The sequence below is a fragment of a genome, unplaced genomic scaffold, assembly GCF_019419815.1.
Source record: "Pyrus x bretschneideri cultivar Hongxiangsu unplaced genomic scaffold, Pyrus_bretschneideri_v1 Contig28, whole genome shotgun sequence".
Lineage (NCBI taxonomy): Eukaryota > Viridiplantae > Streptophyta > Magnoliopsida > Rosales > Rosaceae > Pyrus > Pyrus x bretschneideri.
Genome location: NW_025999590.1, coordinates 566,502 through 590,175, shown reverse-complemented (window position 1 = coordinate 590,175; position 23,674 = coordinate 566,502). Strand labels below are relative to the sequence as shown.

Below are 23,674 nucleotides of genomic sequence, written 5' to 3'. Positions count from 1 at the left end.
TTTACTTATTTTACCCTTTTATATAACATTATTTTATAAAATATGTATGTGGTTTTTTCTTGTGAATTTTTATTTCTATTTTTTGAAAATTTAATGAGAAACGTAATTTAGTATTATGAAAGCATACCCTTTTTACATCGGTCCGGTGTGTTACCAAAACTAAGTTTTTATCTCTGGGCCTAATACAAAATGGGTCAAATTGGCCCAACCCTATGGACCCGTTTGGAAATCCATGAAGATTTAAGGCATAAAAAAAAAATAAATAAATAAATAAACAAGGCAGTAATTAAATTAAAAAGTCAGGCCGTCTAATGATATTTTCTTCACATATAAGTAAGTTCGATTCTCGTAAAAAGTGAATGCGAATTTGAATCATATTATTACTAACATACTGTGAGGTTAAGTTTACCCCCCATTTAGATAGAGAAGGATTCTTGCTGGATCATTTTCTTAGGGATCTCGTAATCGTGATTGTTCATCGTATATCGTGTGGTTAATTTTCAGTAGGTACTCTTTAAATTTAATTTAAAATTTAAAATTTAAAATAATTTATGATAGTACTATGTATGATGAATAATCATAATCACAAAATTCTCCGGATCCTCAAGAAAAAAAATCTGACGATGATCATTTTTCCCAAGATAACAAGGTTTGTTCAAAAATAAAAAATGAAAAGGCGGGTTTACCGGGAACCGTTCCACCGCCCAACCAAACAGGCAAACGCCGCAAGCGACGGAAACAACAGCAGCAAATGGAGGTACCTCCTCCTCTCTCCCTCTCACCCTGTCTCGCTCTCTCTTGATTTCTTCTATGCATATGGTAATGCTGTACTAATTTGGATGTAAAATTGCGGAAATTGAGGCCACGTCTGTTGGATTTCGTTTCGGCCTTGGACTATTCCGTGGTGAAATCGGCCTCCGAAAAGGCGTTCCGGTCACTTCCGGATATCTCGAAGGCCATCTCTGATCTCACGGTTCTCAAGGGCGTGGGTCCGGCCACCGCCTCCGCCGTTGTCGCAGCTTATGCGCCCGAGGTGGCGCCTTTCATGTCCGACGAGGTGATTTAATAATTTGGGGTTGCTGGCTGTTGATTTTTGTGTTAGTTGCTTCTGATTTCAGTAATTTCTGCTGTATAATTTCGAAATTAATGTTTGTGTTCGGAATGGTGAAAGGCTATGGTTGCAGCTCTTGGAAACTCCGTAGACTTAAGCAGTACCTGTTATTCCGCAAATTGTAAATTCTGGAAAAGCACTTAAAAGTGCTTTATGAAAGAAACACATAATTGGTGTTTCTCGTAGAAATCACTTAAATGCTTTTGGAATTCAAAAATATTTTTTCTAAAAGCGCTTTCAGTCATTTTAAAAGCATGTCCAAACGAGTGCAGGAGAAAGCAAAGGTCAGTCAGTTTCTTCCAGATTTGTTTTACATCGAAAATTACTTAGACGATTGTTGTATTGCTAGTACATGAGTTAAACCGTGCGCATACTGTTCGAATAGAACCCTTGATTCCGTATTCTTTTAGGTGATTGTTTCCTGTTGTATATTACGTATTTCATTGTCGTAGTTAGTGTATGTTTCCTACCGTAATGTAATGTGATGCGGTGTGGGGCAAAAGTTCTCTATTGCGGCAGTTGTATACGGTTCCCTTTCCTATTTACCCGTTATGTGCTGCTCGTGCGATGAGATGATTATGAGAGGGCGCATATACAATCTTCTCGATTTGAAGACTTTCTCGGGCCTTATTATTCATCCTCATGACCCGCAAAACTGTCATCACATTAACTGTAGGCATTCGTTATAACGGTTGAGTGTGCGGTGTTCAATTATAATGTTCAATGTAAGAAAATTTGTATGATCTGTTCATTTCATTTAGCATGTTGTTAAGCAGAGTCGACTTTTGGTCATGCAAGTGCCTTGTATTTCAAGTCAATCATACAAGTGATTGAGCTGATGGAGCTTTACATTTACATGGATTTTGCTCCACTTTTAAATATCTGTTGGAAATATCTGCAGGACTTGAGCATAGAAGGTGAGACCTTCACCCCATCAGATGTAGAGAGAGCTCTGTGGAGTTGTGCTGTTGGGGCCAAGTTATCTTCACAAAAAGTACCAGACCCCAAAAGTGATACAAGTAAAAACTCCAAGCGGAAGAGAAAGCGTTGATATAGTGCCATGCCATTTAACTGACAATCCTTGTAAGTTTAACTATATTTTTTTTCTTGTCGAAAAGTTTAACTAACTTTATAACCTAGATTAAAATGCCACCGCTCTTTCAGCTGTTCAAGCCAGCATTTTCATCAACTCATGAACAGCCCCCCTGTGTTCTGAATAATATGTTCCAAGTTCTTAGGCCTAAACCTTGTTGCTTCTACTTTGCATTCTACAAACGATGAATCTTCGACCCCAAAGGTAAACATCCTTATCATCATTACACATTAGTGATTAGGTTTTTCTAAGCCAAAGTCTGAACTTTCAAGGCTAGTGATTGATGCACTCCTCGTTTAGCCTCTTACAATCACAAGAAAAATTGTCAAATATTGAATTTGGAGTGCAGATGATCAGTAGTGAACTGCGAAAATTGCTACCTTGAAATTGATCAAAATAGTGTTCTCGTCTTCCATGCTCTCAGTTGCTGGATTCCAATGCATATTAGAAGGGCTTGTTACATTTTTCATTTGACTTCTGTGTTTGGTCAAAAGTCTGCAATAAGTAAATTGGGCTGCAACTTCGGCAACCCAGGAGAACAAGTGCTGCCGTGTCATCGGTGGATACATTGTGTGACTATTTCTCATTACAGATGTATAGACCTGGTGTTATCTAAGATTCTGCCAAGTACGAAATTCAGTTAGTATACGTGTTTGATTAAACTTTAAAACACCCAAATAGGAAGCAAGTCTGAAATAAAAATCTTTTCGACTTAATCACTTGCGTTAGGTACTATGTAGTCGCCTCATCCCATCCTTGTGCTTTCCTAAGTTCACCCGTTTGTCTTTCTTCAACAACCAATAGCGTTAGTGGATAAATTGTTTGTTGCTAGGGAACTTTTATGAGCACTTTATGTTCGTATGACCCATGTCAGATATCTCCGTTGATAAATGCATTTTTGATGATTTGAAAGCACCTGCTTCCTTCTGTTGTGCAGGAACAGTAGTGGAATCGTGACGAAGAAAGACAAACTAGTCTCGTGGGTGATCATAATTCTTTAGCAGTCTCCTCGAGCACGGCAGCCATCTCCAGTGACATTTAAGCGTTTTCAGCCGGATTAAAGTCGCTGGAAGCTGACATACAAGGTCACCAAAGTTCTACAATCTTTTCATACAGAATTTAAGAGTTGATTTTTTTTTCCTTAAACTTTTTTTTAAGAAAAATTAAAGCACCACCAATTAAAACTGTTATAACGGGAAGCTTCACAAAAGCTCTCTCAAGGATTAATGATTCCATTAGTGTGGAAAGACTTCCCTTTTGATGTGGATAATGACATTACTTAACGATGATTTGCTGTCATTAACTTAGCCAAAGCTGTTTCGAATCTCATGATACCTACTGGCCCTCACAAAGATGTTTTTATCTTTTTCCACATCGTATACGACTCTTTCGCTTTTGCATTGTGGTGGGCTTGCGGGGTTTATTCAAGTTTCTTTTTCGTTTGACAAGGTAATTTGACGTAGCGTGACACGAACTTTCGCAGCACCTGACTAGTACGTCGCTCTCTCAAAGTGCTTAACTTGGCATCTCGGACTAATACGTTACCCCTGTCAAGCACTCACATTACCCGTTTTAAGCGTACGCATTATTATTGTTCGCACTTAGTGTTGAAAAACACTGCTCCCCAACAATGCTACATGTTGAAAAGTGCTTACGCTACATGTTGGAAAGCACTTTCGGGTCGTCCGACTGGTACATTGCTCTTTGGTAATGAACGATCGAGTCTCTGAGCGCGTACGTTGCCACACCAAGCATAAACACAACCTCTTCAAGCACACAAACTCATGAAAAAAAAACTATACGTGAGAGTTTCCCTTCCTACGGCTCGAATCATTCTCAGCTGCCCCGACAGGAATTCTTTCCTTGTTTGTTGGTCTTCTTCCAATTATCAACTCAAATCCCAATTGGTCTTCTTACAACTAAAATATATGTTTTCTGATGATTTTATCCACGCGAATGACTGATAAAAATATCAAATAACCCCATCATGGAGCGTCTAAGTTTGAAAAAAACTTTGTGATTTATCGATCGAAGAAGTCGCATGTGGTCTAATATGTGGATAGAGTGTTAGGTTTCTATTCATGTATTCCGGGCTTGAAACTCCTTCATTTTCTAAATTATTATAATAGTTTTAAATCATCTCCCTCCCCTTAATAATAAGAAGAAATTGTAGCAATGGTCCCTCAATTTTAACCAATTGGAGCAATGGTTTCTCAACTAAAAATTCATAACTATTGGTCTCTTAACTCAAAACGTGCAGCTATGGTTCTTTTCGTCAATTTCGTCAGACATTTCGTCAAAATGATCATGTTGGAAGAATCCTTGCTACAATTTGGTTCAAGTTGAGGGACCACTGCTCCAATTGATTTAAAATTGAGGGATCATTTCTCTAATTGAGTTAAAATTGAGGGTCATTTCTACAATTTTCTCATTTAGTTTTCCATATTTACCTCTTGATTCAGCGTCACGTGCGTGACATGTGACTCATTTTGACAAAAGTTTTAATGGAGTTGATGAAAATGATCATAACTGCACGTTTTGATGAGTTAAAAGACCAATGATCATAGATTTTTGGTTAATGGATCATTACTCCAATTTGATTAGAAGTTGATGAACCATTGCTGTAATTTTCTTTAATAATAATAAATTTTAAAAAATAAAAATCGATCCACGAAGTAAAACCAAAGGAGAGTAAAATCCCATGCTCTTTTTTGTTCTTGAAAACGACAGTCGTTTCCATTGTTCCTTCTCCGAAGAGCAACTAATTTGATGGAATAATACTAATATTCCAGAACAAATGGTCCTGATTCCTGAGAGGACGAAGACGTTGTTTGAACGATTCAGAATGGAAAAAGTCACCTAATTCAGACAACAGAATGGGGCAACAAAAGTTGTTAAACCATTTGTGGACCCGCTCCAATTTCGTCATCGCTCAACTCTTTCACTGCAACTTTGACGTGGTAGTTTCTTGCATGATTCATTATCTTGACGTAAAATGATTTATTAACATGTCAGGTTATTATCGGTTTACCTATTAAGGACCTGTTAAGATAATAAGTTTCACACGATACTATCCATTAAGATAACGAGTATAATACAAAAACACACACGAACACACAAAACATAACTCATTTGCCAAGTCTACGACAACTCTTTCAACAATTTACATGCATCCATCACTAAGCTAAGTCAAATAAATTTATTTTAATCGTTAAATTTTTGTTTAAAAATATATAAATTATAATTTTACAGTTAAAACATTTGAAATATATTTTTTTTTTATTATTGGAAAATTGAAATATATATTTTTTATATACCATCCATTTATGTTTTAGATTATGTTTTGAGCTTGACATTGGCCATCACCCAATAATTTTGGCAAAAGAAACCAAGTTTACTTGACCTAGCTTGGTATCTTCAATCTTGGCACCATGTACCTTCAGCCAAAATGCCAAAAAGGAGGACATTTAACTTTTGGGGTGTGATATCCACACACCTCATTTTACTTCTCACACACCTTTCTAAATTTCGGCCGTAGGATTGGATAAATTGAAGAAGATCAATGGACAGAAATTATCAAAGGGTGTGTGAGAAGTAAAATGAGGTGTGTGAATAGCATATCCCTAACTTTTTAGATTATGATATTTTCGTCTAACGATATCTAGGCTTTAATTTGTTGAGAAAGCTTTTACTACAAATTTTATGAACAACGAAATCATTTTTTGCACTCCTACAAGATTATACCCGCACTCGTACACTAACAACACAAAAATTATAGTCGCACTCTTGTTTATGTTCTAACGAAAGGGTAGTGTTTGGTGACTTGATTAAAACAGTAATTAAAATTTTAAACGATATTATATAAACTCTACATATTATAGTTGTCCAGTTTCCATCAGCAAACAAGAACTACAATGAACTTGGACTGTTTGAATCCTCAGAAAGTTATTAGCAGGAATAGAAAAAAAAAAATAGGATTGTGGAAAATATGCACAGCATAAATCCCCACCAGAAAATGCTCAAGGGCTGCACGTTTACAGTGCATAATTGGATGGTTTAGACCAATCAGAAACTTGACCAAAAAACTGAAATATTCATCAGAAAATGACATGTCAATTTTTGATTCACACTGCTCTAATTTTTCAATTTTTTCAATTCAACCACCATTTTCCATTTCAACCTTTCTCCCTTTTCCTTCTTATATTTTATGCAATTGTGCTTTTCATTTTGCTTTTCCTTTTAAGTGGGTCAGCTAAGAATTCGTTCGGAAGTGTTTTTAAAATGACTAAAAATGTTTTTTTGTTTTCCAAATCATTGGAAGTGCTTCCTCGTTAGTGCTTCTTCCAGATAACACTTAAAGTGTTTTTTTTTTCTTAATTTATTTGCGTTTTTACTAAGGATTGGTTTCAAAAACGCTTTCAATCATTTTAAAAGCGCTTCCAAACGGTCTCTTAATATTTTTCTATTTTTCTTAGATTAAAAATATAAGAACCTTTTGAATATAAAATAATTTGACGAAATAGTCCAAATTTAAAATAAAAATTTATGTTTCTTGCAATCGTAAGAGTACACCTAGTTTGATTTTGCCGAACTAATGGGTTTATAATAATTAGTAATTAATCATTGATTAGGGATTCGACAAAGCAGTCTCAGTTGTTTTCTTGCGCTGACGCAGATGATATCAAACTCATTGACAAAATTAAGTTCCACATAATTGTGATATAACTATTAGGATTAATATTAAATTAAATACTAAATATATAGTTAGTATAATTATTTCAAAATTGCAGTAAACTGTCCACTTCGACTGTAATTATGATATGGGGGAGGAATGGGGTGGGGAGGACCTTAGACTATTTCTAAAGGAAATGTTGAATTTAAATATATAAAATTTAAATTTGACGACTTAAGTGATACTTTGATATTTTGTTTTTTAATTTTGTCTCCAATATGTCAAATTTAAACTATTATTTATTTTTATAATTGTAATAAGTTTTTTTTAGAACAAAAAATAATAATACAAATGATAATAAAAACATTTATTAATCACGAAAAATAGATTTGAAGTTATAGTCAGATTTGACAACAACCACTCTTGGTGCGGTGATGAAGTCTAAATTTCATCTCATATTAGAGAAACTCTAAAGTTTAAGCTAAAATTGCCAGATTTCATCGATATTTCCGATAAATCTGTTAAATATCGAAAAATCTTTTATGTTTAGTCCAAACTAGTGTTTGACATTCTCTAAAGTTTCATTTTAAATTTTCATCATTTTCATCAAAAGAAACCGATAGTATCGATATATCTGTCGATATTTCCACAAATTTATATATTGATATTTCCAATAATACTTATATATTAAACACTGTTTTGATGTCAATTTACATCATGCCACATAAAAATTGACATTTAGATTAGAAAATATTTTTTTTACTGTTGTTGCTGATATGAGCTTTTCTACAACTCCTTTAGAGATGCTCTTAAACCTTAATTATGGATTAAGGGCAGTGCTCTATGATTGCACCCATCACCTAATCGTGATTAGATAATTAAAGATACCAGGTCGAGGTCCTACATGTCCTCCAACTTTAGGACTTACTACTTGGCTTACTTCTCTACATAATTAATTAACTTGTACAATTCTGTGCGCGACTTAAAAAATGAAGGAGAAAATCAAAATCAAAAGCTAAGGCATGATCACAAAGTAGAGCTGTAATCCACAAAGTTAAATTATCATTGCTAATCCAGAGCCAAATCCACTGTATAATACAATACTAATTCGGTCATTAGTGCCCTGTTGCATGGCATCTTCTCTGAAATTGCTTAATTACGAAGGAACCAGATTCCTCTGGATCCTTTAAAACTGAGCCCACTAATTAATGAATCTGGACCGTTGAAATTTGATTCAACGGTTACAAACAAGAAGCCCCTCTAAAAGTTATAATAATTGTAGCCGTTGGATCAAATTTCAATGGTTTGAATTCATTGATTAGTGAACTTAGTTTTGATGGATCCGAAGGAGATCCAGTTCCAATTATGAATGTTAGAGTAAATGTAGAACTATGGAAAATAATTCGAATGATGACTTTGAGATACGACTTGAATTGTTTCTTTAAAGTGTTATTTGCCCCCACTCGAATGAGTTTGCTAAAGGGTTATTGGCAAATCGCTTACAGGATACAACAAAATATGGAATATTCGATTAGCAAAATCAAATTATATTATCTTATAATTAACTAGAAAGAAATTGTATGAATATGATAGATAGAGAAAATAGAGCAAGAAATTGTGTGTACAACAGATTTCTTAATGATTCATTTTCTACTAATGTCACCAATATATATAAAGAGAATTACACCCGTTCAACACATCATTTGATTTGAGTATGTTTTACAACACATTGCAACAGTACGTCCAATGAATATATCGATGCATAACACCTCTTAGCTAAAGGATCATGAAACATGTCTTTTCGGCAATAATAAAAAATGCATGTTGAAATTGAAGAGATTTGCTTTTTTGGATCAATAATCCAATCAATCCCATCCCTTGTCAGTCAAACAGCCGCGTATATATATATATATATATATTATATTTTTAAAATATTCAACAATGAAATCATTCCATCATTAATCCACGTGTACATGACAAATTAATTATATTTTCGTACGTAAATCTAAACAATATTACCTTAATCACCAAGAGAAGTATGTGTGTGTGTGTAACATGTAAAACAATCTGCTGATAACTGATAAGAGAACACATATGGCGATGACATTTGGTAAATAAATTTTACGCCTCAGCGTTATTCTAAAGAATAATTTTCTAATCAAATTTGCTCGTAAAATGAAATGAAAATATTTTACTGATGTAAATGTGAAGTGTCCCCCATTTTACTTTTGTAAAATGATAAGACAATGTGTTATATATGTAGGTATAAATTAGGACAATTAGCAAGAATGATATTTTTTGACATTTGGTTAAAGCAATAATTATTTTTAATAACGGTCAGATATTGATCATATATTGATGGCATAATGATCATACAACGATGATATAACAACTCCTAATCATTGATGCTAATAGCAATATAAGTTATCACCCATTCTTCTATAAGAAAGTTTAGTAAATAAACTTGTGACCCTAAGTATGTGTATCATTGAATTTGTATATAATTACAAAGTAACATATTGACACACCCCTGACCTGGAATGTCCACTAGGACTCTGAATCGAGCTGTACTGGCCAACACATGGAGGGTGACAAAGCCATAAAGTGTGATAACGTGTGAAATGGGTCCAAAACCGCTCACCACGTACTCGTGTTTATAGGCACTTTTAGGTTTAAATTTATTCACATTATCACACTTTATGGCTTCGTCACCTTTCAGGTGTCGCCCATCACAACTCGATTTGGAGTCCTAGTGGACATTCCGTGTCGGGGTGTGTCACATATGTTCTCTATTGAATAACGAACCACAAACATGTTAGAGAGATTACGTTTTTGTATTACATTTGTGTATCATCTAATTTGACAAGTAAATATTACGTCGATTAATTAATTGAGCTCACTAGATGTTGAAAACATTTGTTACTTGACTTGAGATAGTATGCTAATTTAGTATAAATATATGGAAAATGATTCTCGCCGGATCCTTTTCTTAGGGACCCTATGAATCTCTTGATCATTCATCGTACATCATGTAGTTAGTTTTCATTAAGTACTATTATATTAAATTTTAAATTTTGAAATAATTTCTGACCGCACGACATACGATGAACGGTCACAATCACGATCACCGAATCCCGAAGATTCTGCGAGAATTTTTTTTCTAAATATATAATTCTTTTAATTATATATTACTCAACGAACCATCAATAAAATGTCAATATCTATGGATAACATATTTAAGTAAAGCATATCGTTATATTATCGATACAACATCCGTCCCCTATGCAAGGATAATTACCAATAAAACAGAGTAAACTACCTAGGGTTGAGTTTTAGTCTTATGATCCTTAACTATTCACTTAAGTGGTTGAGGACGAGTTTCACGCTCGTATTTTATATGATACGTCCCGAGTTTGATACATAGTGTTGGTGAATCATAAGATGGTAGCTGATGATGCTAAAATATCTCAGTGAGTCTTCTCTAGCTCTGAAAAGTTGAACTGTCGTAGCAAAATCGTCAATTGATTCCCTTTTTAAGAGGGAGAGGGAGAGAGAGAGAAAAAAAAAAGAAAAAAGAAAGAAACTATTCACTTAACTTACGTAGTAACTACGTGCATGTTGCATAGCTTATTTGTTTTTATTTTCCTGAAAAAGACAAGACACATGGAACGTGTTTCATATAAAGTGGGTGACCTGGCATTTGGCAAGGAGGCGAGAATTACGCTCAGAAAGCTGTGGGCCACCGCCGGCTGGGGGGTCGGCACCCAGTTTATGACCAACGCACCACCGCCGTTCCACGTGTCTCACCCTCCGGTCATCGTGCCACACACGCTAGATAAAAACCTGGACATCACGTGCGGTTTGTGATCTTATCTAATCGATCGATCTTACGTGTCAAGATCAACGGCCCGTGTAGCATGTTTGATGGCCTTTTTACAGTTTTACCCCTTATCCTGTACGAATGCACTGTGTCCCAGTCATCTCTTTGCCAGAACATTTTAAAATATTATTTTTTTAAAATTTTGAATTTTGAAAATGGCTCGCTGAAGAAGTTTGTTAGGGTTTTATAACCCATCTGCAACCGTACACGTGTTCAGCACTTCAGATCGTAGATTTCGTCGTCGTCCGCTGAAGTATCACCTAACATCCTGGAACTGCGTTTAATTTCCATAACTATCCTCGTTCACCAACTGATAATTGTCGGTGGGAAACGTGGACGCAAGGGTAACTTGGTCATTTCCATTCGTCTAATCTTGTCTACGGAGTGCGGACTGCTGTTCAAGTACGGGGCGCGTCTCATCACTTAACAAGTACGGGGCCAAACTATATATATGCACGCGATATTATGGGGGTGATATTAATTTTTAGAGTAAATTGCAGGAGTGGTTCTTTAATTTTAAATTAATTAGAGCAATAATTTTTTAATTAAAAATTTATTATCATTGTTTTCTCAACTCATTAAAACGTGCAGCTATAGTCCCTCAACTAAAAATCTCTTACCAATGGTTCCTCAACTTTAATCCAACTGGATAAATAGTTCTTTAACCTTAACCCAATTAGAGAAATGGTCCCTTAACTTTAACTGAATTGTAGCAATGGTCCTTCTAACATAACTTATTTTGACAAAATTCTGATGAAGTTAACGAAAATGACGATAGCTACACGTTTTAATGATTAAGGACCAATGGTAATTAATTTTTAGTTGAGGGACAATTGCTTCAATTTGATTAAAGTTGAGAGGACCATTGCTACAATTTACTCTAATTTTTATTTGTAAGTGAAAATTTTATTTCTGAACAAATAATATTATTTATACTAAACGAGATGGGTGAGTTTAGCTTCATAATGAGCTGGCAATAATGTAATTCAAATTCGCTTTTGATGAGAATCGAACTTAAAACCTCTCACTTACAAGTGAAGAGGAATACCATTAGACCATAGTATTAATGGCGTAAATGAAAATTTTGAATTCAAATATTATGAATAACGTATTTAAAACTAACTTCTTTTCTGGTTATTTGGTATATTATATTTAAAATAACCAAAATCACCTCTTAATGATCAATTTATTTTCTTAATATTTTATTTTTCTATATATAATTATAAATATTTTTATTATTAAAGTAATTAGCTATAAGGATAAAGTTCTCTGTTTATTAGCATAATTTTGACCAAAGGGTTATATGAAAGTTAATTAAAATCTAAAAGATTGTTAGTATTATGTCTCAAACGTGAAAGAATTTTATGAAAAATCAATAAATGTTGAAGGGTTTACTTAACCCAACTAATTATATTTTTTGTGTTTTCTTATGAATAAATAAGTGAATTTTTTTTGGGGAACAAATTTGAAAAGTCATGCCCAATGTCTAATACGTTAGAGTACGCTTAATTACAATGTGCATGCATCGTAATGGTCATACACGTGCCCTTATAATTAATACAACTATATTTACAATAAATTTTGGATTACTTCAATAAACGAGGAGCAGAATTTGAACTTTATTAGAAGAGAACATTAACGTTGTCATAGCCAATCGATCTAGCACTTCAAAAATCTCATTCTAAACTTTTTATAAGTGTATTTTTTTTTCTAATTGTAGAATGTTTGGAATGCCAAGTAAGATTTTTAGAATGCTAATAATAATTCCCTTACTTAATTACTGAAATAATTACGTTATACGATATTTCTAATGGTACCATTAAGCTGGGCTAATATTTAAGATATTTTTCTTTGAAATTTACGTACTTTTTAATGTTTCTACTTATCACTATAATTCATAATTTACTTGATTTGAACCTCAATAATTTATCTTTTCAACTTATACCTCGTTAAATATCTAGCCGCTTTTGCAGCTTCTGTATTCAAAATTTTACATGATTATATACATCTGGTGATTGTGATTATCACTATTCTTAATCCTAGGTTTCTTTTAAGACTTGGTAAAACGGCACACGCTCTCGTTGGGGGCGTGGTTGTTGTCCTCCCTAAACAAGCCCGTATGAAGCTTCCAATTACTAATCCTCCATTAATCATTAAATTAAATTTTAGAAAATACTAATTAACAAAAATATTAAAAAAAAAGTAAAACAATAAAAATAAAAAATATCATAAAAAACCCAAAATACCATTCACTCTTTGTCGCATCCAGAAGCATTTGGTGGTTCTATGATCTGGTCACCCTGTCCTTCTCGTGAATATTTATTATTATTATTATCAACAAATATAATTCCTTTTTCCTTTTTGCTTTTTTTTTTCTCAGATTAAAATGTAAAATGGTAAAACACCTTTCATTTCTTTAAAAATTAAGAGCTTTGAATTCACACGAGGAGGAGGAGGAGCAGCCACCCAGATGGAATTTCAATCGGATTTGGAAGGAGGAGTGAAGCATCTCCTATCTTTCGCTACGCCAGAACAACTTTGTAAATTCTCATTCCTTTTTTTTCTCAATTCTTAAATTGTAACGAAAACAAAAATTCTCCAAAAACAAAAAGATGGTTCTTTTATTTGTTCGAAGAAAACTTCTAGGGTTAGAACTTTTGTCGTCAGTTGTTGCTGATTTTATTATTACTTGAAGATATTATGTAAAAAAAAAAAAAAAAAAAAAAAAAGCCCTGAAAAATCAAGAAAAGAAAAGTAAAAACATTGTTTGTCTTTGTCGAAAATCCGGTTAATAATTGCATCTTTTTCTGAATTTTTGTACTGTTTGATTGACTGGGTTTTTTTTGGCGTACGAATCACAAATTATCGTTTTAGTACACGATTTATATGATTTTCTTTTCAAATTAATCAATTTTTTATGAATTGGTGGAAAATTTAGAAAGAAAATCTGGGGAAGTTGTTACTTGTTATTGTTTAAAAAATCAATTCAGACATTAACATTTGAGAACGTGGGTTCTGTGAATCAATTTAAATAAATTAATTATCTTATTTCGTCAAGTTTTTTATTTTTCTTCTCCCTCTTTTAATCATTTAATTAGTTAATTAATTAATTTCCCTAATCAAATTCAAAGACGTGTTGAGCTGTTTCCATTTCCATTGCCATCTCTTTCATTTCTCAAATCTCTCTCTCTCTCTCTCTCTCTCTCTCTCTCTCTCTCTCTCCATTCGTATTGCTTCCCAGAGGCCTCATTTGCAAGCTGTAAATTGATGGTAGCACATTTGGCCTCAGCCCCCACAGACAAAGTCACAACCTTTGTAGTTCTTGCTGTTTCTCTCTCCTCAATCTCTCTTTCTCTCTCTAGAATTCCCCAGTCCTCTCTCTCTCTCTCTCTCTTATTACACTCGGCAGCACCGAATGTCGCATTGATTTAGAGACGCCTCGCTCGCTCTGCTTTCTCTCCACCACGCGTCCTTCTTCTCCTTCGCCATCTCCCTCTCTCCCCTCTGTCTCACTTTCTCTCTCTACATTTCCTGACAATGAGATCAAAGTCGTAGCCTTTTTCTGCATTTGGGGTCTCTTCGTCTTCAAGCGGTCGAGAAGGGGTTTTGCCTCGGACCGAAAAATCGAATAGATTACAAAATAAGAAACGTTTCAGTTCGTTTGGGTCGCTTCTGAGCTTGGTTTCGTGAGATCAGACACCCAGAAGAATTCGCACCCATAAAAATGGCGCCCTCTTTCAGCTGGTGGAATAATACTAAAGACACCCACCGCGGCACACCCGTCGTCATCAAGATGGAGAACCCCAACTGGTCCATGGTCGAGCTCGAAGGCCCCTCCGACGAGGACTTCCTCATCTCCGAGTCGCCGGGTCGTGTCCGTGGCAAAAACGCCAAGCAGTTCACTTGGGTCCTCCTCCTCAAAGCCCACAGAGCCGCGGGCTGCCTCACCTCCATCGGCTCCGCAATGCTGGGCCTCGCATCGGCAATCCGCCGTCGCGTCGCCTCCGGCCGGATGGACACCGACGCCGACGTCGAGCCCCACGGCGTCAGGGAAGTCGAGAACCCTGCCGTCCGCAGCCGGTTCTATTTCTGTATCAAGATGTTCCTGTGTCTGTCGGTTCTTCTTCTGGGTTTTGAGGTGGCGGCGTATTTCAAAGGCTGGCACTTTGGGCCGGCGCATCTGCAGCTGGAGTACTTGTGGGCGTCGCCATTTGGGGTTAAGGGCGCGTTTGGTTGGGTTTATTCGAAATGGGTTTTGTTCCGGGTGGAGTATTTAGCTCCGCCGCTACAGTTCCTGGCCAGTTCCTGCATTGTTCTTTTCATGATTCAGAGCTTGGATAGGCTAATCCTCTGCCTGGGTTGCTTCTGGATCCGGTTCAAGAAGATCAAACCGGTCCCGAAGGAAGGCTCTTTCGACCCCGAAACAGGGGAAACCGGTTACTTCCCCATGGTTCTTGTTCAGATTCCCATGTGCAATGAAAAGAGGTAAATTTACTGAATTTACGAATTTTTTTAGCTCAGTAACTTTTAATTTTACGATTTCTGTGCATTTTGTTCTTGGCTGATTGTAGATTGTTTGGAAAATCAGGTTTATCAGACGTCAATTGCTGCAGTGTGCAATCTGGACTGGCCGAAATCGAAGATGTTGATTCAAATTCTCGACGATTCGGATGATCCAACGACGCAGTTTCTGATCAAGGAGGAAGTCCATAAGTGGCAGCAGGAGGGAGCCAACATTGTGTACCGGCATCGCGTGATTAGAGATGGGTACAAGGCTGGTAATCTCAAGTCTGCAATGAATTGTAGCTATGTCAAGGACTATGAATTCGTCGCGATTTTCGACGCAGATTTTCAGCCCACCCCTGATTTCCTCAAGAGAACGGTCCCTCACTTCAAGGTAAACCTTACTTGCTGCTAATTCTGTTGTTAATCATAATCTGTGAGACTCTGATTGAGACTGATCGAACTGCATTATTGTAAAGATTGTTGCTTTTAATGCGAAGATGCGGATAATTATTGCGATTAAGATAGCCTTAATTGCTAAAATCGGTTAATTATTTTAATTTCAGGGCAATGATGAACTAGGGCTGGTTCAGGCTAGGTGGTCCTTTGTGAACAAGGATGAGAACCTGCTCACAAGGCTGCAGAACATTAACTTGTCATTCCACTTTGAGGTTGAGCAACAAGTGAACAGCGTGTTCATTAATTTCTTCGGTTTCAATGGGACAGCTGGTGTGTGGAGGATAAAGGCGTTGGAAGAAGCCGGTGGGTGGTTAGAGAGGACCACTGTTGAGGACATGGATATTGCTGTTCGTGCCCATCTCCACGGATGGAAATTTATTTTCCTCAATGACGTCGAGGTACTATTTTGTCCCGAATTATCCTCTGTTAAAACTAGTTTACTTGCTCTGTTTCAACGGTTGGCTAATGGTTGTTAGTGCTATATGTTTTATGTGCTCAGTGCCAGTGTGAATTACCGGAATCTTATGAAGCTTATCGGAAGCAACAACACCGATGGCACTCGGGGCCTATGCAATTGTTTCGCCTCTGTTTGCCCGCTATTATCAAATCGAAGGTATATATCCTTTTGGTGGTACTTGTCCCTTTGTTCAAATTAAGGTTGTTTTGCTTGCCAAGGAATTGTTGTGAATTGTGGTTCACTAATTATATCTTGTTCTTTGCTTGTCACAGATCAGCATTGGCAAGAAATTCAATTTAATCTTTCTCTTCTTTCTGCTTCGGAAACTTATATTACCCTTCTATTCGTTTACCCTTTTTTGCATAATTCTCCCCATGACAATGTTCATCCCAGAGGCTGAGCTACCAGCGTGGGTTGTATGTTACATCCCCGCCACCATGTCGTTTCTCAACATTCTCCCAGCCCCAAAAGCCTTCCCTTTCATTGTTCCTTACCTTCTCTTTGAGAACACCATGTCAGTGACCAAGTTCAACGCTATGATCTCCGGCCTGTTCCAGCTTGGCAGCGCATATGAGTGGGTTGTCACTAAGAAATCTGGCCGTTCCTCAGAGGGCGATCTCACCTCCTTAGTTGAAAAGCCAAAGCATCAAAGGGGGGTCTCAGTGCCGGACCTTGATGAAATGAAGGAAGAAATTAGACAGCAGGAGCAAAAGGTTTCCCGGAAGAAGAAGCACAACAGAATATACACAAAGGAGTTGGCATTGGCTTTCCTTCTCCTAACTGCCGCGGCGAGGAGCCTTCTGTCTGCTCAGGGTATCCACTTCTACTTCTTGTTGTTTCAGGGAGTATCGTTCCTGTTGGTCGGTCTAGACCTAATCGGTGAGCAGGTGGAGTGAAAAGAGAGAGCAATAAACTTACGTAGCGATAAATGGACGATAGAAACACAGACAAGCCGGGGTGGTACAAATCGTATCTAAGTAGAACAGCCCGGAGAGAGGACTACTTGGGAGAAGGTCGTCGAGAGGGCCGAGAGTGTTGCTCTCTCTCTTGCTTGTCCTCCGCCCTCCAGACTCCGGCCACCCTGAAGAAGAAAAGTAGTTGTGCTATAAATGGAGAAAGGATGGCATCTATGAGGAAAACACAGATGAGAAATAGTGATGCATGTTCAATGTTTGTTTTTTTTTTTTTTAATTTATTTTTCATTCTTTTGTTTTTAGTCATTCTTTTTGTAAGAAAATCTGTTTCTTCAAACATCAAAACACACGCTACTTCACAATTTCAAAGGCAATCTTCTTGATGCTTTTATTCTTCTCATCAATTATAAATGGTATATAGTTTCTCTTCTTTTTTTTTTTTTTTTTTTTTTTTTTTCAAGAGGAAAAAATACTCCTTAGAAGGGGCCTATGTTTATATAATAGTAGTGATTGAGGATGAATTCTATATTCTGTATTATACACGACACATTCAAGATTCGATTGTCGGTGATGGTGAATGACATGATGGTGGTTAGAAGAAGTTGAAATGCTTCTGTAAGTCTTTCCGACTCCCAAATAGGGAGACTGTTGTGGTGAAATCACCACCTAGTTATGCAAGAAAAGATCGCTGTTTATTCTTTGATTCTCATTTTATTATTCAATGCAAGTGCCATAAATATAAGCAGTCGTCAAGAAAAAAAAAGATGCGAATCACTAGTGAATTATCCAATTTAATCCTAAAATACACGCTTACAAATACATAAGAATATACTAGACCGTGGTGCTAGTGACGAGGCCATATCACTCTCTTGAATCCTCACGTTTTATGACAGAAAGCAAACCCAATTTGATTGGAAGGGAAATAAAAAACCAACCCCCCACAGAAAGTAAGCTTCTTCTTCAAGTCGGTATAAATGCCAGATTGGTGATCCCTAATGACTCAGACGATAAGATAAGGTGAGCAGAAGTGACGTATTAATCAGATGGTGTTTGGTTTCTTTACCTTGAAATTGCTACACCTAAATTTGCTGGTATCGCATCAGAAACCAAGAAGCCAGCACCGATGAGATTGACATCTTGTTGTAGGAGCAGCAGAAGAAGAAAGAAGCATCAAATCTGTTACTTTTATGGAAAAAGAAGCTTGACTTGTTTTCCTTAATTTGATCTAGGAAAACGATTTTCGCAACCTCCGTTTTTCTCCTTCGGCACTCCTCTTTGTTTCTGTGTCGCTTAATTCTCCTTTCATTCATTCAATCTGACGCGTGGAAGAAAAGGAATCCAAAGGAAGAATAAAGGATGCATGGCAAACACTGGGAAGAAGTTTCACTTTTTTCATCCTGGATCACAAGGGCCAGTGGCAGAAATGCGCACAAATAAACCGGTTACAAACTTTTAATCGAAAATAGAGCCAGGGGTATTAAAACCCTAATTCTATTGGTGCATTAAATTAACAACCGCGACTTTCAGAAACATAACTCATAATTTATTGCAAAAGAAATGGAGATTTTTCAGAGGAAGTTACATGAACATCAGAACAAATCTGTTACTCCTTTCATGATGCAGCAATCTACAAAAACAATTCTTCCACAGATTCCCCTAAAACCCTAGAAAGCTTCAAGCAAAGTCCTATTTCTACAAACACCCAACAAACAGAGTTCTTCTTCTTCTTCACCAATCAAACCTCTTGCCTTGTTGTCTCATTATACACATTTTTTTTTGTAATATAACAAAGTCATCTTCTTCTGCTAAAAATTCGAAGAACAAACAATTAGGAACCGAGAGAGACTATACAACCGGAATAAGCTTCTATTTTTTTTTCGTTTTCTTTCCACTTTTTCTTCTTCTCTAGCTGAGTCAAGTAGAGTTAACCGAAAATTTGAGTTGTCTGTCGGGTGGAAGTAGCCCCTAATATCCGTCTGAATCTTATAACTCCGGCTTCAAGCGGCCTGCTGAACATTATAGCGTGTCAAGGTTAGAAGAAAGCTAAAGACGTAAGAACTTTGAAAGCGATTTGCAAACATGAATGAATTTGTGTTATTTACCATTTTGTCCCATATTGTCAATAGCTGAACTAGAATCAAAACCCATATGGAAAAGACCTTGGAACTCATTGTCTAATACATTCTGCAAAATCACATGCGTTAAATCAGCCGCTGTTTCGTCAAGCTAAAAAGACGATTATATCTTATGATTTGAAGTCTCTCAATTCTAATTACCTGAGGCAAGGAAGGAAATTGTGGAGCTGAAGTTGGCATACTTGGCAAGTTTCCAGGGAACATACCGGGAGGGTATGGTTGAGAAGAGCCGATTCCAGTACTAAACCCGAAGATAGCTCCACTGCCACTCCGCGAGTTAAGAATCTACATAGAAGGCAATCCAAGATGAAGTTCAATACATTCACTAATATTTTGTTGTAATTGACAAAATTATTGAGTAATACTTGCGTTTGGACGGACTTACATCTTTGGACAGAATCCGTTCAATATCAATGTTGAGTTCTGGATTGACCGTCGCAAGTTTCATTGATAAAAACTGAATCATTAAAGAAAGTAAACCTTTACTGAATCATAAAACATATCGGAGCTAGACAACCACGGTACTAACATTTCACAATTATGGACATGGTTCTCTAGTTTCAGCTTACAACTAGCAGAAATTGCAGTACAACTATAAACATAGCGGATATATTTTTCTCTACAAAACATGGAAGTAGTTCCTCATTTTATACTGCAGAATTTCTTACCTCAACTTGCTGTTGCAGAGACTGCACATAATTGATAATCTCATCAAGCATTACAGCCTTCCCAGTAATCTAGAAACGTGATTGTTTAACAAATTGATCAGTATTCTATATAACATAAGAGATTACTCCGAAAACTGACCAACTCCAACATTTATGAATACCTTATTGCATCCCGGAACAAGTTCTTGAAGCAATCTCATCCGCTCGCTAATCTTTTCTCTCCTTACCTGCAAGCAGAAAGTTATATTGCTTCAATAAACTAATTGAAAAGGAAATTTTCATGAAATTTTGATACATGGATATATCGTAATGAGAACGCACCCTTTCTGCGAGGCTATGACTATTTGTAGCCTGGCCCCTTCGGGCTCTAATATGAATGTAACTGTCTTTTGGATCTCCGCTTTGAGAATTTTCTTTAGTCTGTTTGCCCATCTGCTTGCCACGCAAATTTGCAGCTGCATTTTCTTCAGTTTTTGCTTTCTTCTCATCTTGCTCTTTCAGATAATCAGAGCTCTCCCCAGACATATCCTTGTTAAGTTCCCCATCAACATTCTATTACAGATAACAAAGAAATTAACATCACCGGAATAAATAATCAACAAAAAAAAAAAAAACTGATACCAATTCAGCATAGCTCAATTTACCTTATTTGGACTGAATGCAGAGTTGGATTTGGAAGCTCGTTTCCTTCTCTTTCCATTCGGCGAAGATCCTAAAGCACCCTCTTCAGAAATTTGGCGATCATCGTGAGATTGGGCACCGATTGTTGAAGTCCTCTCAGTGCCCCCCTCCCTGTTGGGGTTATAGTTCGGAGGACACCCAGGGTTAGCAATCTGGCCACACTCAGAGAGACCATAAGAACCAACCATTTCTGAGAAGCTTCCACTTCCAAAACATTGAGGAAGCTTTGGCACCATCCCAACATAGCTTGAATCAGATGGATATTGAACAAGGTGGGAGGTGCTACTCATTCCCTGATTCTCCATCGCAACGGGGTAAGGTGGATTGGGAAATTCGCCATGGGAAACACCCGAAGGACCGCCAAAATTATCATTCTGACTCAATGAAACAATTGGATCCCAACCAGAAGCAAAGAAAGGGTCAGCCCCATTTGAAGGCTTAAACATGGACACAGAACTCATTGCCGTTCTGGAAACCTTTTCGGGCAGCGGATTAATGCTCATCCCGGAAGATGGACAGTTCCGGCTCCCATCAATTCTATGCTGAAACCCTACATCCTCACTGTCATGACCTCCCATTTTATGAACTCAGAAGTCCTAATCCTCCAAAACTATGGAGTCCTCCTCCACCAACCTATATATTATTCAAACGACAAAAGAAATCTAAGACACTAAAGGGAAAGTGGGTGGCTTTGACCAAAGTTGACTGGTGATATCTTGCAGACTCAACAAGGAACAGGTAACCTCTGCAGCTTTATAGACCTGAGAGGGTGCTAAAGCAACAGATGCCTCTTGTTGCAGCATCCCATGGACACAAAGTGAGAGGATAAATCCAGTGTATCAGGCATAAAATCTTATACTGCACCACCCTAAAGACCTCAAAAACCCTAGGATCAAGCTTCTAGTGCAGGGAAGGGAAAATAAACAAAAGAAAATGCTCCCCACAGACAAGAAAAAGTGAACCTTTCAGAGCATAAAGTTAGACATGGACAAACATAGACATTAGCTAAGCAACAGCTCACCAGACTAACAAAAAGAAAGCAGATTCCCTTTTTCTCTTTGGAGAGAGCTAAATTTCAAATTTTTTATTTTCAATCCTCAGCTCAATCAAACATCAATCTGGTTGAAGGAACCAGATGGAAAAAGGGGGTTTTGAATCTCTCCAAACTATGACCAAAATTAGTGAGAAGGAGAATCACTCCAAGCTTCAAGCAATTGAATATTATAATAATAATTAATAAAAATGGCTGCCAATTACCTATCAGGAAATAACAACTAGCTCTTGCAAGTTTTGAATCAAAAGAGCTAGAAGCCTAGAAACTGGGAAAAAGGAAAGTTGCAGAACCCCTTTTGAGATATTCTTAGATGGGTACTCCAAGAAAGACCAGAAGGCATCAAATTTATGCTTGAATTGTGACAGAAGAGAAAATGGGCAGGGTTTTAGCTCAGTCCCTGAATTGGGATTTTGATTTTACCTCCAAAGGAATCCAATTTGACAGGAAAATCCCAATTCACAAGTTGGGTATTTGCACCAACAGCAAAAGAAGCATCAAGTTCTAACCTTTTTCTTATGCATCACACACAAAATGCAGCAGAGCTATGGAGCTACAAAAAGAGTGAGGGTTTGCTTACCTGCCCAAGTTAACAGATGACATGTATGATTTAAAAGACCCAGAAATAACCACTGCCAACTGCTCTGGTTGGAAAAATTATTACAGAACCTAATCCCTCTCTCTCCTTCCACACTTCACCCTTTGTAATTCTCTCTCTCTCTCTCTCTCTCTCTCTCTCTCTCTCTCTACTTTGAGCATTCACTTCTCTGCAATTTTCCAATATAATAATGCTTTCCCTCTGTTTTTTTATTTTATTTTTAACTTTGTTTTGGGAATTAAAAAATTGGAGAGGTTCTTCTCTTCAAGGCCAAGCTTGCTTGCTTGACATCTTTGACATACTTTAAAATTTTTAATTTAATTATTTTTTACTGACACATTTGCCAACTATTGTAACAGACCTCTCTTTGCTGTTACACACTCATTTTTCTCAGTGCCAACTAACCCATTCACCCTCTTTCATTTCTTTTGAGAATAAAAACTCATTATGCTCCTAACCTCCATCATCCTTCCATCTGCATCATTGCACACCAACTCTCTGGGCCCCACTTCCCAATCCCCCCCTTCTCCACCCTTGGATTTCTTATTTCATTTTGTTTAATAAGTTCCATAGAGAAATATTATGAGAGATTAGCTCTTCGGCAATGATCGAGTACGAGATACTTACCTTTTTTCTATAGAGATGAGGATCATTACACCTAGAAACCCCTGCACGTTCCTCCTCCGCCATTTTTATTAAGAAATATTAGGAAATTAAAAAACAACAATACAAGCGCGAGGACTAAGCCAAGACCTGCCTGTGACCAAATAATCAACGAAATCGATAATAAGGGCAAAATGAAATATCATGAGTATTGGTTGAGGCAATAAAATCCGGAACCATAGACCACCATCTATAAGCATAACTATCTGCCCAAATGAAGCTAAAGAATTAGTGACCTGATTTCATTCTTTGATAAATATGTTATAGACAATTTGTCCAATTCACCATAAAGAACTAAGGGACCTTATGACCTCGCACTTTTTTTTTTTTCTTGAACAAACTATTTTATTTACATTAAAAGGGATGAGGTGGGCTTAGCTTCACAATGTGCTAACAGTAATATGGTTCAAATTCACCTTTGATGAGAATCGAATTTAAGATCTCTCACTTACAAATGAAGATGAATACTACTAAACCATAATATTAAATGGAAAGACCTCGCACTTAAACACTTAATAGAGAGAAATATTGTTATATCGTAGTATCGACCAATATAATTTGTGATTACTTTTATATTTTTTTTATTGCTAAAGATTTCTGGTGGGCCCCTGCTTGACAGGTGTGTGCTTCTCAGGGGACCACACTGAGAGTATTAGGCTGGGGAGGCATAACAGAGGCTAATATCTAAAAAAAGTCTTTAAATTAATTAAATTAAATTAATCTAATATTAGTTGGTAGTAGAACTTGTAAATTGTAAAAATTTATTTATTTATTTATTTATTTTTTGTT

At 36.6% G+C, this 23,674-nt stretch overlaps 3 protein-coding genes across 7 annotated transcripts; 2 read left to right on the top strand and 1 right to left on the bottom strand.

The window, feature by feature from the left end:
* The first annotated feature begins 600 nt into the window (after positions 1 to 600).
* LOC125479175 lies at positions 601 to 3,511 on the top strand. Of its 4 annotated transcripts, XR_007259840.1 has the most exons (5): positions 601 to 757; positions 862 to 1,057; positions 2,013 to 2,194; positions 2,276 to 2,408; positions 3,142 to 3,511. XR_007259840.1 is itself a non-coding variant. In XM_048588247.1 (4 exons), the coding sequence occupies exons 1-3, from the start codon at positions 669 to 671 to the stop codon at positions 2,160 to 2,162; spliced, it is 435 nt and encodes a 144-aa protein (XP_048444204.1). In that variant the 5' UTR covers positions 601 to 668; the 3' UTR covers positions 2,163 to 2,194; positions 3,142 to 3,511. The 4 variants fall into 4 exon arrangements, 2 of the variants coding, with proteins under 2 accessions (XP_048444204.1, XP_048444205.1); XR_007259841.1 differs by lacking the exons at positions 2,276 to 2,408; positions 3,142 to 3,511 and adding an exon at positions 1,172 to 1,395 and having other exon boundaries at positions 2,013 to 2,150; XM_048588247.1 differs by lacking the exon at positions 2,276 to 2,408.
* A 10,768-nt stretch (positions 3,512 to 14,279) lies between these two features.
* On the top strand, positions 14,280 to 17,519 carry LOC125479362 (probable xyloglucan glycosyltransferase 12). Its single transcript, XM_048588590.1, has 5 exons — positions 14,280 to 15,239; positions 15,342 to 15,653; positions 15,826 to 16,116; positions 16,218 to 16,331; positions 16,448 to 17,519. The coding sequence occupies exons 1-5, from the start codon at positions 14,481 to 14,483 to the stop codon at positions 17,069 to 17,071; spliced, it is 2,100 nt and encodes a 699-aa protein (XP_048444547.1). The 5' UTR covers positions 14,280 to 14,480; the 3' UTR covers positions 17,072 to 17,519.
* A 1,159-nt stretch (positions 17,520 to 18,678) lies between these two features.
* Positions 18,679 to 22,540, bottom strand: LOC125479361 (transcription factor bHLH74-like). Of its 2 annotated transcripts, none has more exons than XM_048588588.1 (8): positions 20,537 to 22,540; positions 20,214 to 20,444; positions 20,054 to 20,119; positions 19,893 to 19,961; positions 19,610 to 19,681; positions 19,366 to 19,509; positions 19,192 to 19,273; positions 18,679 to 19,098 (listed from the first exon to the last, which is right to left on the bottom strand). In XM_048588588.1, the coding sequence occupies exons 1-8, from the start codon at positions 21,149 to 21,151 to the stop codon at positions 19,073 to 19,075; spliced, it is 1,305 nt and encodes a 434-aa protein (XP_048444545.1). In that variant the 5' UTR covers positions 21,152 to 22,540; the 3' UTR covers positions 18,679 to 19,072. The 2 variants fall into 2 exon arrangements, with proteins under 2 accessions (XP_048444545.1, XP_048444546.1); XM_048588589.1 differs by having other exon boundaries at positions 18,679 to 19,095; positions 20,537 to 22,539.
* Between the last annotated feature and the right edge of the window lie 1,134 nt (positions 22,541 to 23,674).